The sequence below is a fragment of the Lynx rufus genome, unplaced genomic scaffold (assembly GCF_022079265.1).
Source record: "Lynx rufus isolate CCGP_SWC_20201006 ecotype Redwood Valley unplaced genomic scaffold, mLynRuf1.p SCAF_31, whole genome shotgun sequence".
NCBI classification, from domain to species: domain Eukaryota; kingdom Metazoa; phylum Chordata; class Mammalia; order Carnivora; family Felidae; genus Lynx; species Lynx rufus.
The window spans coordinates 4,225,212-4,242,207 of record NW_025814847.1 but is presented as its reverse complement, the minus strand read 5'-3'; the positions used below and the strand labels follow the sequence as shown (position 1 = coordinate 4,242,207).

At 49.8% G+C, this 16,996-nt stretch overlaps 1 protein-coding gene across 11 annotated transcripts in view; it reads left to right on the top strand.

Moving 5' to 3' along the window:
• Positions 1–12,963, top strand: part of DAP3 (death associated protein 3) — a 34,316-nt gene extending 21,353 nt beyond the window's left edge. For 7 of the 11 annotated variants that reach the window (XM_047092679.1, XM_047092684.1, XM_047092680.1 and 4 more), the window contains 10 exons: positions 1,444–1,545; positions 3,515–3,623; positions 3,938–4,030; positions 5,002–5,132; positions 6,330–6,410; positions 6,500–6,658; positions 7,150–7,209; positions 7,998–8,087; positions 10,527–10,644; positions 11,382–11,704. In XM_047092679.1, the coding sequence (XP_046948635.1) occupies positions 1,444–1,545; positions 3,515–3,623; positions 3,938–4,030; positions 5,002–5,132; positions 6,330–6,410; positions 6,500–6,658; positions 7,150–7,209; positions 7,998–8,087; positions 10,527–10,644; positions 11,382–11,467 (1,029 nt within the window). In that variant the 3' untranslated portion in view covers positions 11,468–11,704. The other 4 variants (XR_006964581.1, XR_006964580.1, XR_006964583.1 and 1 more) reach the window with 4 other exon arrangements.
• The last annotated feature ends 4,033 nt before the right edge of the window (positions 12,964–16,996 follow it).

Sequence of the window (16,996 nt, the reverse complement as noted above, 5' to 3'; positions counted from 1 at the left end):
CACAGACGAGTGGGTGTGGCTGTGTGCCAGTAAAACTTTATTCACAAAAATGGGTACGCAGCCATAGTTTACCGACCCCGGTATGGAGAGTCCGAAAGAAATCAACTTGCTTGCCCAAGATCACATAGTAGGGCACGTACAGAACCCAGTTTTCCCATTAGTCTGTCTGGTGCTATTTTCCTGAGTGGACTTCCTAGTGTCTGGAGGGAGCACTAACTTGATGCGCTGAGAAGAACACAGTGTGTTTGTACCCAGCAGTACCCAGGGTTGCATTTTCTGGCACAGGCCCCCTCAGGCCGGATACTGATTTGTCCCTTTCCTCAGCGTTACGGTGGCCTCTCATAAATGCCATTAGTCGTGTGCTCTGTGCTTCCATGTGAAGGGAACCAATAGCTTTTCTTCTCCTTTTTTGTACCTGGCCTGCCCCCGGAGTCTCCCCACCTTAACACACGCTGCGCACGTGGACGGGGTGGGGAAGAACTCGTCACCCGAGACACCGTCTCAGTAGGGTGTTTTGTGTATGTCTCTAGCATTCACCTACTTTCAAAAGCAGAAAATAAACTGAATAAGTGAATGAAGTCACTGAAGTGTTTTTGAGCTCTCCCTGTAACTGTAGTCCCTTTATCTCCAATTCCTCTGGGGTTTCTATGGAAACAGCGGTATGCAGATGATCTTGTCACGTGACTGGAACATCTCCATACCCAGCACGGAAGAATCCAGATGGCAAGAATTGTCTCTTACCTCCACATGTAGGGTGTATGTTGCCGAGCAACTGGCTTCGTCATTTAGGCCGAGAGCAGCTTTATATACACGCTGTGGATTTGAGGACAACAGCCAGCCAGCACTTTTTGTCTAAGCTAAGAGATGGAAGACAGTGGGGTGCGTGGGGGGGCTCAGTCGGTTAAGCGTCCACTGGCCCAGGTCATGATCTCACGGTTCGTTGAGTTCAAGCCCCGCGTCGGGCTCCGTGCTGACAGCTCGGAGCCTGGAGCCTGCTTCGGATTCTGTGTCTCCCTCTCTCTCTGCCCCTCCCCTCCTCACACTGTCTCTCTCTCTCAAACACTAAAAACAATTTTAGAGGCTTCCAGGTGGCTCAGTCAGCTAAGCGTCCAACTCTTGATTTCAGCTCAGGGTATGATCTTGCAGTTCGTGCGTTCAAGCCCCACATCAGGCCCTGCGCTGACAGCTCGCAGGCCTGTTTGGGATTCTGTCTCCCCCTCTCTACCCCTCCCCTGCTCCCGCTCAGTGTATCTCAAAAATAAATCTCTATTTCAGAAACTGAAAAAGATTTTTTTTATTCAAAAAAAAGAAGAAGAAATGAAAAGAGCTCGTTCCCAGCCCTGAGAGATGAAGTTTCCCTAGTATGGTCTAGTGGGCCCTTTCCATTTAAGTGTCACTTTGTCTCTGGCCCCGTTCACACCTGTCTGCATTTTTGTTCTGCAGGCCAGGCATGGGGAGCAGCATGAAGGTCTCCACTACAACATCCCCCTCCAGGACATGAGGACCCTGTTCCCCCACAGCCTGCCTCCTCGCTTTTCCATGCAGGTGCTCAGGAGGGGAGGGAGAGGGAGCTGCCGGTGGCGGAGGGTGGGATTAAATGGGTAGAAAACTATAAAAGATGGAATTTGAATCTAAAACAGATGAATTCAGCTACTGACTATCTTTTGTGAATAGTGCTGTGACTATCGTTATTTTAAGTCAGCGTTTATTTGTGGTTAATCATCGGGAGGCAGGCAAAAATGTTCTTAGTTTATCTATAACTATAATAAATTTAAAATCTGTCTTAGCAAAACACCACGAAAATGACCGCCATGCTCTAGAAAACAAAATCATGATGTAGAGCCAAGCAGAAGTGATACTTGGAATAGACGCATTATTGTTCTTCATTCTCCTGGGTTTTCAGAAAATGTAGTTTCGAGGTTGTAACTTCAACCCGAAGATGTAATCTTGGGTTGCTTTGCAGACACTGAAAGAATTCATGATTAACTGCAGGCGTGGTTTGTTGGCGTAACTGGTCCTTTGGACTAATCCCGCTGAATTACTTTCAGCCTCAGAAATCGTTCCTTTCTGAAAAAGCAGGCTTGATGGTGCAGGTGATTTTTAGCTCAGGAGCCAGAGGACGGCTTTCCCTCTGTGTGCTTTGTTTCAAGAGAGGAGACGAGACACTACTAAGGGAGCTCATTCTAGGCCACAAACAGCCTTGGCATCAAAACTCTTAAATGTGGAACTAGGGCACAGCCAGAAGAAGTGGTCTGTAATGGCACTTGAACCGTTTAAAGACCTTTGCCGGGAGGCCTCTAGCTGGAGGGCCGTGAGGGCCCAGCGCTAATCGTCTCCGGTTGCTTCCAGACCAGCGTGACCACCAGTGCTCTGCAGAGAATTACTCCTACGTTCTTTCCATAATTGCCATTTATGTGAAGGCCAACCCCCTCACCATTGTTTGTGTACTGTAGTTCTGTCATATTGCCTAATATGGCATTTCTGTTTTAATGTCTGTATCGTGTTCTTGAAGGTTTCACTTTCCGTTAAGTTTGAACTTGCCCGTCAAGTCCTTCTCCGGTCCAATTGCGTGGTTAGGATTTCTTCAGAAAACACCAACGCAATTTTAATCCTTATCTGATACACTTGTGAGTCGTTCTTGTTAGATATTTGTTCTTGTCAGCAGACATTGTTGAATACTTTATGTGCACAGTGGTGTCACGCACACCTGTGCTTCCCAGATTTTTCCACGGAAGTACTCCTGGTGACCAGAGACAAGCAGGGACGGAACTTTCTGTGTCAGTGCTCTGGCATGTCTGTGTGCCGGTGTGTCCAGCATGGGCGGGGCAGCAGCTGGTCACACCTGCCCCTGAGCTGTCACGTATATATTTCCAGAGAAATGTCCAGATGGTTCCAGTAATAAGAATTAGCTAAAAATAGATTTAAAACAATTAACATTTAGAAGCACCTGGGTGGCTCGGTTTAGCGTCTGACTTCGGCTCAGGTCATGATCTTATAGTTCGTGAATTCAAGCCCCACGTCCGGGCTCTGTGCTGCCGGCTGGGAGCCCGGAGCCTGCTTCGGAGTCTGTGTCTCCCTCTCTCTCTGCCCCTCTACTTGCACGCCCGCTCTTTCTCTCTTAAATAGAAACATTAAAAAAAAAAATAAAACGTTCGTTAAATACTTACCATGTGTCAGACACTTTGTTAAGGACTTTACATTCTTTTAATACTTTTATTAATCCTAACTGGTATACACAGCTGTGTTACAAGATATCTATAGATGGTTTGTAGATTTCAACTAATGATGTAGTATCTGCTTCATTAATAGAAATAATCAGAAGGTGACTATTGTGTTACTTGGTGTGGGACAGTGTGTTTCAGATTTTAGCCAAATTATATGGGTAGATTTTCAAATTCAATAGCAACCATCTCTTCAGTGACTAAATGAAAACTAGGCACTTGGATGCTCTGGCTGCTGCATCAGGCTCAGTGTGTTGCACACCCCATGCCCCCTCCTCTTCCTCATCCATTAGGTGAAAACGTTCAGTGAAGCTTGTCTGATGGTAAGGAAGCCAGCCCTGGAGCTTCTGCATTACCTGAAAAACACCAATTTTGCCCACCCTGCTGTGCGGTATGTTCTCTGTATCCTTTCCGGCCTGCCCGAGCTGTCTTGGGCCAACGGGGGGAAAGAGGAAATCAAAAAGTGCTATTTGGGGGGCACCTGGGTGGCTCAGTCGGTTAAGTGTCCAACTTCAGCTCAGATCACGATCTCGCGGTTTGTGAGTTCGAGCCCCGCGTCGGGCTCTGTGCTGACAGCTCGGAGCCTGGAGCCTGCTTCGGATTCTGTGTCTCCCTCTCTCTGCCTCTCCCCTGCTCGTGTTCTCTCTCTCAAAAAGTGCTGTTTGTTGACAGAAGTGTCCTTCCAATGACGTTTTCTTTAACCACAGGTGCTTTAGATGGGGAGAAAGGGACAGGAAAAACCCTCAGTCTTTGCCATGTTATTCATTTCTGTGCAAAGCAGGACTGGCTGATCCTGCACGTTCCGGACGGTAAGAACTTCCTTTCCTCACTGTTGAGGTGGTCGGATGGGGCCCGGGGGCCACGGGGGCTCCGAAGAGGCCTCTGCTCCCGATGCAGGCCAGTGTGAGCTGCTCGGTCATGACCTCACGGTGGCCACAAGTGGGGTGCATGGTGAGGTCAGCGTAGCACCAGGAGGTTCAGTGGAAGCTTCCTGGAAACTTCTGAAGTAAGAATGGAGCATTCTGGCCCAGCAGTCCTCACTTTGATGTAGCGCCCAAGACCGTAAGCTCCCTCCTTCGAGGTCAGCACAGGCTCTGTTGCCTTCAGTGAGCAGTTCTGATTAGCCGGGGGAACTCTGACACGGGCTGTTCATCAGCATTCCAGAGTCGTCAGCATGGGTCTTAGAACTCTCTTCCTTTGCATACACCCCACGTTTTATTTGGTGTTGTGTGAGCACCCGTGTTTTCTAACTACGTTTAAAAACTGCCAGGAAGCTACAGTGACCTTTCGTCCACGTGGTGTGCCTCGTGTCCAGACTGTAACCAGAAGGTCTGATCTCACAAGGGCCAGCCCAAAAGTGACCCTTTGAAGCAAGGAGACTTCAAGAAATATGCAGTGGGTTCTTAAACAACACGGTTTAAACTGTGCTGGTCCACTTACACACAGATTTCTTGGAGTAAATAGTGTCTTGTAGATGTACTTTCTCTTATGATTCTCTTAGTCACATTTTCTTTTCTCCAGCTTGTTTCACTGTGAGAATACAGTTTGTAACGCATATGGCATCCAAAATGTTTGTTAATCAACACTGTGTTATCAGGAAGGCTTCTGGTCAGCAGTAGGCAATTAGTAGTTAAGTTTCGGGGGTCAGAAGTCATACACAGATGGTCAACTGTATACGGGAAGCTAAAGCCATTTCCCACAACTGAAAGAGGCAGAGAGGATTTTGAGTTGAATACAGTCAGCTCCTGCCTGCTTTGTTTCCACGTGTGTTTGTTTCCAGCTCATCTCTGGGTGAAGAGCTGCCGGAGTCTTCTGCCCTCCACCTACAACAAGCAGCGTTTGGACCAACCTGCAGAAGCTTCCATCTGGCTGAAGAATTTCAAAACTACAAATGAGCGTTTCTTGAGTCAGGTGACCAGATTCCCAGAAGCTTGATGCTGGACAGTCTTTATTTTATTGTTTTATTTTTCAGTGTACTTATTTGAGAGAGAGAATCTAAAGCAGGCTCCAGGCTCTGAGCTGTCAGCACAGCCCTATGTGAGGGTCGAACCCATGAGCCATGAGATTATGACCTGAGCTGAAGTTGGACATTTACCAACTGAGCCACCCAGGCACCCCTAATGTTTTTTATTGTTTATTTTTGAGAGAGAGAGAGAGACAGAGTGCAAGTAGGAGAGAGGAAAGGAAAGAGGGAGACACAATCCGAAGCAGGCTCCAGGCTCCCAGCACAGAGCCCAAAGTGGGGCTCGAACCCCTGAACCGTGAGACTGTGAGCCAAGCCAAGGTCGGATGCTTAACCAACTGAGCCACCCAGGCGCCCCAATGCCGGACAGTCTTTCAATAGACTTTATCTTCTTCGTGTCTTGAGCATTTCTGTGCAAAGAAATGGACTATGGAAAACAAGCATTGTAGCTGGGATCGCTATGCCATTCTGTATTTCTTTCATATGTTCTATTGGCAGCTCACAACCTGAAACTTGCTCGTCCGTGTGAAATAAAGAAGCGCCATGAGCTGTCCCCGTGCAGTCCAGATGGATTCATTGACTTTTCCAAAGCTACAGCCTCAAATTCTCTAAAGCACATTTTCAGCTACATAAGTTTCTCCAGATGAGGTCTTTCTTGAAACCAGAAATGTATTGGTAAAATGGTTCTTTGCTCTAGTGATTCTCGGATACAATCTCTAGGCCAAGAGTTTTCAACTCTGGTTATAAATCAGAGTCTCTTCGGAGCTTGTCATAAATGTGGATACCAAGGCCTCATCCCAGACCTTTTTGGTCAGAATCCCTTGTGGGTTTTGGTTTTAAGCTTTAGGCAGAAAAGGGCTAGAAAGCATTCCCTTCCATACTGAAGTCTCTTACAGGGCTTAAAATATAGGGACGCCTGGGTGGCTTGGTCGGTTAAGCCTCCAACTCTTGATCTGAGCTCAGGTCTTGATCTCAGGGTCCTGAGTTCAAGCCCTGTGCTGGGCATCGAGCCTACTTTTCAAAAAAAGAAGGAAAGAAAAATAGATTAAACCCGACTGTAAACAACCTTACCCTCCTCCCTTCTCAGGTACAGATGGGTTCATCTTTAGGCTAAGTGGCCTTTTTTGGTTTTTGTTTGCTTTTAGATAAAAGTTCAAGAGAAGTATGTCTGGAATAAGCGAGAGAGCACGGAGAAAGGCAGCCCTCTGGGAGAGGTGGTGGAACAGGTATGAAACAAGACAGCGGCCGCCCTGTCCTCTGTCACAGCAGGGGAGGCCTCTTCTGGGACCGCCAGCCCCACCTCTCTCCCCTGCAGGGCATCATGCGGGTGAAGAACGCCACGGATGCAGTCGGGGTTGTTCTCAGAGAGCTCAAGGGTCAGAGTTCTTTGGGCGGGTTTCGCCTCCTGGTGGCAGTGGATGGAGTCAACGCTCTCTGGGGAAAGACCACACTGAAAAGAGAAGATAAAAGCCTGGTAGGAAAACTGGGTTTCTCTACTCTGGTTACTCTGACTCCGGCACTGGCACACGGAGGCCAGGACTTGGCCTCGTAGCCCAGGCGGCATGTCGCCTCGCCTTAGGAGTATTTGAATTAGGAGAGGGGTCCGCCGTCCATTGAAAAGGGAGAGCGTCTAGAAGGGCACGGCACAGCAGAAGCTGTTTTGTCAGTTTTTTCCTTCTCTTCTGTCTCCTCAGTGGGGCTGAGCGATGGCTTCTGTGTGCAGCGGTCAGACCATGCTTCTGCAGCCAAGAGCAGAAACATCAAGGGAGGCGGTGATGTGGGCCCAGGCCGCTCTCTCCCTTGCTGACAGGTTTTAATCAGAAACCTGGCAGGGTGGGGCACGTGGCCGCAGGCAGCGTGGTCACAGAGCAGTGCGGGATTTTGTAGTCTTTGGTCTCGGGCGGGCACCCGCACAGACCGAGGACTGACCTCGGCCCGTCCCCCCCCTTCCCACTGACCCGGCAGGTGGCCCCCGAGGAGCTTGCGCTCGTGCACAACCTGAGGAAAATGGTGAAAAACGACTGGGTGAGTATGTGCGACGCCTGATAGTTTTCGGCTCCGATTTTACACCCAGAAAGTTCTTGTATCTTCCTTAATTGCCCTAGCAGTGCCGAAGTTTAAAATCTGGTATTTGGTTTCCTGTCTTCCTGCTCGCCTTGGATACAAGCCACTGTACTTAAATCCTGGCATACTTTGCCTCTGCAGTTGTTCAGGGTGGTTTTATATCTTACCAACTTCGGAAAAGACTTTGATAAATTGAAGATCACGTAGCAGTTTGCCGTCAGCGCCACACCAGAAGTGATAACCTACTTAGTTGCCACTCAGCTGTACTAAAAATCGACAGGTAATTAAAATGCACTTTTCCGGGGCGCCTGGGTGGCTCAGTTGGTTAAGCGTCCGACTCTTGATTTCAGCTCAGGTCGTGATCTCAGGGTTCATGGGATAGAGCGCCACGTGGGGCTGAGCAAGGGGTGTGGAGCCTGCTTGGGATTCTCTCCGTCTCTCTGCCCCACCCCCATGCATGCTCACATTCTCTAATTAAACTTCTAAAAAAATAAATAAAATGCATTTTTCTTCTTTGCATTTTTTAAAAATATTTTTTAACATCTTTATTTGAGAGACAGAGAGAGAAGGACACAGATTCCGAAGCAGGCTCCAGGCTTGGAGCTGTCAGCATAGAGCCCGACCCTGGGCTCAACCCACGAACAATGAGATCATGACCTGAGCTGATGTCCGTCGCTTAACCAGCTGAGCCACGCAGGCGCCCCACTTTTTCACCTTTTTCTAATTCAGCTTTTTGTCCTTTCTTTCAGCATGGAGGCACCATCGTGTTGACTTTGAGCCAGACTGGATCCCTCTTCAAGCCGCGGAAGGCCTATCTGCCTCAGGAGCTGCTGGGAAAGGTCCAATCTTTAGAAAATCTGGTTCCCCTTAGTCACTTTGTCAAAAGAGATCTCTTTTTCTTTTTGGACATAATTACAGACTTGGAGAACAACCATATTCATGTATGACTTCACCCAGATTCCTGAACGCTAACACTTTACCATATTTGCTTTCTTCTTCTCCATTTTTCCCCTGAATTATGTGACAGTAACCTGAGACACGATGCCTCTTTTTTCTTAAATAACACGTATTTCCTAAAATCAGAGACATTCTAAATATAGAACCACAGCACAACTGTCAAAATCAGGAAACTGGCATCGACAGGACGCTGTTACCTAATCTGTAGGACTTCTAACTTTACCAGTCACCCCACATCCTTCACAGAGACAGAAAGTCCCAGATCGTGCGTTTGATGGTCTTGCTCTGTGGTCTCCTTCAAGGGGGGACAGTGCTTCAGTCTTTGAATATTTAGATCTGTGTGTTTGAAGCGTACTGGCCACCGTGGGTTATCTTACGGCTTGGCTGGTGTTGTCTCCTGATCATGTGCAATGGTAGCCGGAGGGCTGGGTCTCTATGGTATCCAGCATCGGGAGGCGCCTGTGAGACCCAGTTCTCCCAGTGACTCCAGGGGGAAGGTTGGACACTTGGCTAAGGTGCTGTCTGTCCATCTGGGTTCTCGGCAGTAAAGTTACTATTTTCCTTGTGTAACAAGTACGAATAAATGGACACCTACTTTGAAACTAGGTAAATACCTGTTACTCCTCAAGCCTTCCCTTAGTGGTTTGAGCATCCACTTGTGATTCTCCCCAGAGTCCAGTGGAGAGATTTGCAAAATGGTATTTTCTAGCTCTCTTGTGTCTTCTACACGGATCCCTTGGCTTTCTGTCACGTCCAGGAACTTTCCTTCCCCACTCCTTTCTTTCCAGGCGGACATACAGGCTCCTCTTTCATGAGCTTCAAACCTTTACTGTCATTATTGATTTGGGTGCTTCATTTGTCCCAGATCTGGCCTGGAAAAGCCCCTTCGGGGTGGCTTCTGTGCCCTCTGCACATGCCCCCATCAGTCTGTAGGCCCTGATTTACTTCTTGGCAAGAAATAGGTTCCACACTCATCTCGTCCCTTCTATGCCCCCGTCCTAGCCATTCCTCCAGGCAGCCCTGATTCACGTTCGAGGAGAACGGTTATTTACTTACCACGGCGCGGGAGGCGCCCGGCTGGCTGAGGTGGTGGAGCGTGCGACTCGATCTCAGGGTCGTGGGTTCAAGCCCAACATCGTGTGTGGCGCCTGCTCTACAGAAGTGTTTAAAATATGCTCCCTTTAAGAGGTGGAACCAGGGGCGCCTGGGTGGCGCAGTCGGTTAAGCGTCCCGACTTCAGCCAGGTCACGATCTCGCGGTCTGGGAGTTCGAGCCCCGTGTCGGGCTCTGGGCTGATGGCTCAGAGCCTGGAGCCTGTTTCCGATTCTGTGTCTCCCTCTCTCTCTGCCCCTCCCCCGTTCATGCTCTGTCTCTCTCTGTCCCAAAAATAAATAAACGTTGAAAAAAAAATTAAAAAAAAAAAAAAAAAAAGAGGTGGAACCAAATTCCCCACCTCTTGAGCGTGAACTGGATCTTAGGTACCAAGATGTGAGTGCCAGGTGTGCTCATAGTTGCTGGGGCATCACTGCTAGGAAGTGTGAAAACAGACACACACGTGTGTACTGTACTCATATCTGTGTCCGTCTGTACACACCCATACTCGTCTAACGTTTGTTAGAAAACCATGTGTTCACACGGATACGGTCTCGCATCACTGCGTCCCCTTCCCCCTTCCCGTACCTGGAACCCTCACCTCCAGCAGTAAGAAGGCTGCTCTCGGCATCCCGTGGACGTGTCAGCGCAGTCCCAGGTGGCAGGGGAAGCTGCGTGACCACTCGCCCTGGACTCTGTGAGAACGGAGCCGCAGACTGGGGGCCAGTGTCTGCCCAGCGCGGCCGTGTCCGGCTGCGGGGCCCCCGGGCCAGGGCTCTGTTCGGAAGCTGGGGGAGTGTCCCTCCTCTGCCCGTGTTCGGCCTGAAATCTGGAATCCAGTTTGATCTACTTGTTTCCGTTCACGTTCCATCTGCTGGGTCTTTTTCCGCATCCTTATCAAGTTTGTTTCCTATTTTTGAACTTACGAGGGGTCAAAATGGTTGTTGACTACTGGAGTCAAAACCGTAAAAAAAATGTTTTAAATATGTACGTATATCCACATGTTGAATATCCATGTAAACCCGCACGCAGAAGACTCCTGTCTTGTGCATACGGCCCAGTGGCCGTGGGGGGCCGGGCGCTGTGTGGAGCCCGTGAGGCCGGGCGGCCCGCGAGCGAGCAGAGGGCGGAAGAAAAACAGACCTTGCCGTCCGCATGTTCGAGTGCATTTGCTCTCTCCTCCGGCTCGTCACTTAACGGACACTGTCTTCATCCTTTTCCTTCTCCAGGAGGGATTTGATGCCTTGGATCCCTTTATTCCCATCCTGGTTTCCAACTACAGCCCGAAGGAGTTTGAAAGTTGTATTCAGTATTATCTGGAGAACAGTTGGCTTCAACATGAGAAAGGTAGGTTAATTTTTCGGGGTTTTATGTTCAGAGTCCCACTGAGTCAGAGCCATGACCTCTTCTTCCCTCGGCAGCAGCCTGTAACTTGTACTTCCCTTTTTCCCTTTATCCTGACCCCTCTCTGGCTGGCTGCAGGGTGTGGAGAGGGGTGGGGGAGGGGCAGTTAAATTTACAAAAAAACAGGACATCTCTCCCCAGATTCTCATGGTCCAGAATCCGGTGCTCACGGAAAGAGGCGGCCAGGCCAAGGCCAGCCGTCCGGGGAGGGCGGGGGGAGCTGTCAGCTCTACCTGCCCTGTGCGCACGCAAGCATTCAGCCCAATGCCGGCTGTTTCGGTCTCGCCCTCCCCTCTGGGCGCGGGGGGGGGGGGGGGGGGGTCCGGGGAGACGAAAGGCTGACCGCTCTCTAGGTGGTCGGGGTGGGTTATCCGGGGAAGGGAGGGAAGGGTGTAGAGCAGCTCCCGCACATGGCGGGCTGGGGGGCACGGCTGGGGAGATTTCTAAGGGGGTCGGCAGGGTTGACAAAGTGCTAGAGGCCAGATGTTCTTGGCTCAGAGGGAGGCAGATGCTGAGCCAGAGGAATAAACACAGAAAAGGTGGTCGCTTACCGGGAGAAAGGCTCTGGAAGCGAGGCCTTGGGAGTGTCACGTGGCCGGTGCCGACAGAGTTTTTGGGGTAACGGTGCTGCAGGAGACAACTGCCAGCTGTGTGTGTCTGCTCCCCGCCCCCCACCTTAGCTCACACAGAAGAAGGGAAAAAGGAGCTTCTGTTCCTGAGTAACGCAAACCCTGGACAGCTGGAGCGGCTGTGCGCCCACCTTTGAGCCACGGTCACGACGCGCGCGGACGACAGTGGACGTTTCCTTTCACAGACCCCGTCGGGTGGGGGGGGCCACACGGTCCACGGACAGAGGCCCCTATGCCGCAGCGGCTCCCCCGTGAAGTGACCATGTGGCAGTAAGGTGTGCTCTTGTTCCCGAAACTCGTGAGAGCTTATCGGGTGGTTTTCGTATTGTAAGTGATTATGGATCTGTCCTTAAAAATAAATGATCCTTCTTAAAGTGTTGCGTTAGATTTTTAAGATGGAAAGAGCCTTCCTTTGGCCAAATTGAATTTCCCTGAATTCTGCTTGTTAGGAGTCTGAAGAGACCAGACCCTACAGAAATTTCCATGAGTTCTATTTTCCAGACTTGATGTGGCTCAGGAGACCGAGATTCACACCGTAACTCCTCCCCCACAAGCACCTACACCGACTGCTCACTTCTTACTGACGCTGCCACCACTGCTCCCGGGAGCCTGACCGAGGCCCCTTTCTGCAGGTTCCGGACACGGTGTGGAGTAAGGAGGGAGCGTGGGGAGAGTGGTTCTGTCTACACAGCCACCTTCAGGGGACCGGAGGAAACGGTGACTCAGATCAGCCTCGGCACAGAATTCTCTGCCCCTGCCCACACCGGTGGTGTCAGAAGTTCGAGTCCCGGCTGCCACTTACTGGCGGTCTTAGGGCCTCGCGGCCGATCTGCTTCTCCAGTGTCCCCTGACCTCTGCTTCACCTGGTCTGAGGGCAAGAACGCCCCGCCGTCAGGGGGCCGTGAGGACTGAACCACACGGCATGTGGACGGGGCCTCACACATGGCAGGCTGCTACCGTTCGGGACTTGGATTTGAGGGAGACGGTCTCCCCCTGGAGAGCCGGCTCCCCCTGCCTGACCCTCCTCCTCGAGGATTCCGTCAGAAGCAGAGCCTCACCCGACCCAGCCTCGGTCAGCGCAGCCAGACTCCGAGGCGAGTGCCCTACAAGCCTGCGGGGTCAGCCGCCACCACCGGAAGGCTCTAAGCCCTGTGACAAACCCCTTTAGTGTGGTTCTGCCCTCTGAACCCTGACTGATCCCCCCCCCCCCCCCGGGGACGGTCACGGCCAGGTTTATCTTACCCTGAGCTCAAAGCCCTCGGCCTCTCCATCCGCTCCATCACTTCCCGCTCCAGCCCCTCTCGTCCTTTGTGCCGGCCTGCTCTCCACCCCCACCCCTGCCTCCTCTCTCCCAATGCTTCCGAGGCCCTAGTGAGCTGTGCTGCGGCCCGGGTCACCCAGGGGCCTCAGTCCACCTGTTCCTGTCGTTGCCCTGTGTGCGTTACAGTTCAAGCCACAAAAATAGATCTCATGGAAACCAGCCTCCTTCCTCTCGTTCCCCTTTTCTAGAAGCAACTTCTGTTACCAAATCCTAGACCTAAAACTCTACACAAAAAATAGGCTTTTGGGGCACCTGGGTGGCTCATTCGGTTAAAAGTCCGACTTTGATTTCGGCTCAGGTCACAATCTCACGGTTAGTGGGTTCAAGCCCCGCGTTTGGGCTCTGTGCTGACAATGCGGAGCTTGCTTGGGGTTCTCTGTCTCTGCCCCTCCCCTCAAACAAATAAATTAAACTTTTAAAAAAAAAATAGGCTTTTTTTTTAAAGCCTATTTTTTTTTTAAGTTTACTGAGAGAGAAAATCCCAGACAGGTTCTGCGTTGTCAGCACAGAGCCCAACATGGGACTCAAACCCACGAAGCGCAAGATCATGACCTGAGCTGAAGCTGGACGTTTAACCGACTGAGCCACCCAGGCGCCCCTAAAGATTTTATTCTTAGTAAACTCTACACCCAGCGTGGGGCTTGAACTCACACATCCAGTGTCCAGAGCCCCACGCTGCTGTAAACCCCCAGCCCCCGGCCTCTGCCACTGAGAGCAGCAACCCAGAGATGGCCGCGGCTCCTCTCCTCCCAGGGGGCGTCTGCACCCCACTGGCAGACCCGAGCCTTAGCCGCAAATGAGGCTGGGAACCCGGCTTCCATGTCTGGGTGGCTAAAGCCATCGTCGATAGGCCTCATCTTCATTGACGAACGTGGAACAGGAAGTTGTACGGCTGTCCCACCACAGGTCCTACTGAAGAGTTACCATCGTTCCTTCTGTCATTTGCTAAATGTAGACTCAATTTTTTCCAAATCCTCTATCATAATCTACCCCGTCCAGTCCTCTTTTTCTTAAGATCCTTCTACTATAGACTCGATCCTCATGCCCCGATTTCTACTGGCTCCTTGCTAAGCCTGCCGCATAGTCTCTTAGGGCTTCTCTTAATCACTCAATTGCATTGAGTCCAGATTCGAAAGTAAGAAGTAAGACTGTCTTAATTTTCAGATGACAGCCCTGTAGAGAGAAAATCTTAGGCTCAAAACATCTAAATATAAGTTCAGCAAGGCCACAATACAAGATGAATACACAAAAACCAATTCTATGTCTCTGTTATAGCAATGAAATAAAACTGCAATTAAGAAAGTAATTTCAGGGGCACCTGGGTGGCGCAGTCGGTTAAGCGTCCGACTTCAGCCAGGTCACGATCTCGCGGTCCGTGAGTTCGAGCCCCGCGTCGGGCTCTGGGCTGATGGCTCGGAGCCTGGAGCCTGTTTCAGATTCTGTGTCTCCCTCTCTCTCTCTGCCCCTCCCCCGTTCATGCTCTGTCTCTCTCTGTCCCAAAAATAAATAAAAACGTTGAAAAAAAAAAAAAAAAGAAAGTAATTTCAAAGAGCAGGAATACAAAGTATTGGCAATTTTAACAGAGGAACTGCAAAATTATACACCAAAAACTATAAATTATTACCGAGGGAAATTAAAGAGGATCTAAACTGGAAAGACGGTCTGTGTTCACAGGTTGGGAAACTCAGTGGGGTTAAGATGTTAATTCTCCCCAGACTGGCCGATAAGTGCAATCAGTATTAAAATTTCAGCAGGCTCTTTTGCAAAAATTGGCAACTGACCCTAAAGTTCATACAGAAAAAAAAAAAAAACCTGGAGTAGTCAAAATGATTTTTTAAATAAGCAAACTGGGCAGACTTACTCTTCCTTTTTTCAAAACATAATCTAAAGCTACGGTAACATGACAGCGCGGTCCTGGTACAACCACAGACAACACTGAGTCCAGACAGAAGTCTCGTGTTTCCGGTCAACTGATTTTCAACAAAGATGTGAAGGCAATATATTGAGGAAAATCCCCAAAAGATTGTGCTGGGATAGCTGGTTATGGACAAGCAAAATCATGGATTTGGACCACAGATTTACACACACACTCAAATGTATCATGGGGCTAAGTGTAAGAAGTAAACTGTAAAACACTGAAAAGTGGGGCGCCTGGGTGGCTCAGTCGGTTAGGTGTCCGACTTTGGCTCAGGTTCACCGTTCATGAGTTCAAGCCCCACGTCGGGCTCTGTGCTGACAGCTTGGAGCCTGCAGCCTGCTTCGGATTCCGTGTCTCCCTCTCTCTCTGCTCTTCCCCCACTTGCACTGTCCCCCTCTCTCTCTCTGCTCCTCCCCTGCTCATACTCTGTCTCTCAAAAAAAAGTAAAACATTAAAAAAATTTTTTTAAATTATAAATAAAAGAGAACAAAAGCTTCATGACCTTACGTGGGACAACAATTTCTTATATATAACACCAAAGATACGGTCCATAGAATACTTGGTAAACTAGACTTCATGAAAATTTTAAATTTTCATTCCAGAAAAGATCCCATTGATTAAATTAAAAAAGAGAGGCGCCTGGGTGGCTCAGTTGGTTAAGCGTCTGACTTCTGTTCAGGTCATGATCTCACGGTTCGTGTGTTCGAGCCCCCACGTTGGGCTATTTATTTACTTGCGTCACCATTTGAAAGGAACTTGCAGACTAGTCTTTTATCACATTTCTCCTAAGAATAGGATATTCTCCTATATAATCAAAATTCCATTACCACACCAGAGAAACCCATCATCAATATAATGTTCAATAATACTATGCTTTTTTAAATTTCTCCAGTCATCCCAACATCTTCATGGCTACCCGCCCACCCCCCACCCCGTTGCCAATTCGGATTCCAGTCAATGTTCACAAATTACATTAACAATGAAATATCTCTTAAGTGTCCTGTTACCTTCAGTAGACGCTCTGGGGTTTTGTTGGTGTTGTTATTTGACATTTTTGAAGACATCTGGCCAGTTGTACAGACTGTCCAACATTCTGGACTCGTCTAATTGTTCCTGCAGATACAGGTTAAAGGCTTTCGCGAGCACAGCGGGTGGGTGACGTGTTCCACTGGCCACACATCACATCACTTCGGTTGGTTCCATTACTGGTGATGCTAAATTTGATCACCTGGTTAATTCTGACATCCGTCATCATAAAAATACGCTCTCGCCATGTGATCAACAGCCTAAGTTCAGCTGTGGCATGTTTCATTGAAATCTGAAACCTTCCCGTTGACCAACAAATTACCACCCACTGATGATCTTCGTCTGAGTAAGTTCTTACATTGATACCTGCAATCTAAATCGAAATTCTATCCTTCCATCTACATTTACTAGCTGCTGTTCTGTCACCCCTAACACTCTCCCCTCTTTTTTTTTTTTTTTTTAAATCTCCTTGGGGACATTTTGAAAATACGGTGTTTAAATACCCCGTGAAATTGGAACAGACCAACAGAACAGGATCGAGAGCCCGGAACATAACATGAAAAGCATTAATATTTGAAAAGGTCCATGAATGTGACTATGTTTTAAAAAGCAAAGCAAACACAAACTCTATTCGTCTAAAAACTTCCTTTAAGACAGTGAAAAAGCAAACAGAGGCGTAGTAGATACTTTCAACACACACAACTGACAAACGGCTTGTATCCCGAATCAAGTACTGACTCCCACAGATCAGTAAGACGATCCAAAAGAAAGACGGGCAAGAAACTTGAACATGCACGTCACATAAACGGATCTCCACCTGGCCGATAAACGTACGAAAAAGTGCTCTCGGCCTCGTTAGCAGTTAAAACCCGTGATGAGGACTACAATCTTTAAAGGTAACGGTGCATCGACTGAAAACTCGCCCGCACCGGTGGTGGAGGGTCACACCGGTAAAGAGTTTGAGAAGACAGGTTTGTGCTATTTACCAAGCTCGAGGACAGCCTCCACTCCGACCCAACGCGTCCACTCCAGGTGCGCGCCCCGCGGAAGCGCGTGCAGGTACAGCGGCACGGGGGGGGGGAGGGGGGCTCGGCGCACGCCCACCAGCCGCCAGCTGGGGCGACCTCAGGGCACCCCTCGGCCGCGGCGCGCCCGCACAGCGGGGCCACGAGAGGAGCTGCAAGTACGCGCAAGGTTGGGGGAGAGTTTCTCAGACGACATCGAACAAAAGGCAGACGCAAAACACTGCCAAGGGCGCCTCCTTCACGGGACGCGACAGACAGGCAGTCAGGCCAGCCCGCACTATGGGAGGCGACGCCGACGCAGCGACCGCAGCCTCCTCCGCTCGGCCGCCCGCGGGACCCACGCGAGACGCCAGGCCCCGCCCACAGCGCGCCACGA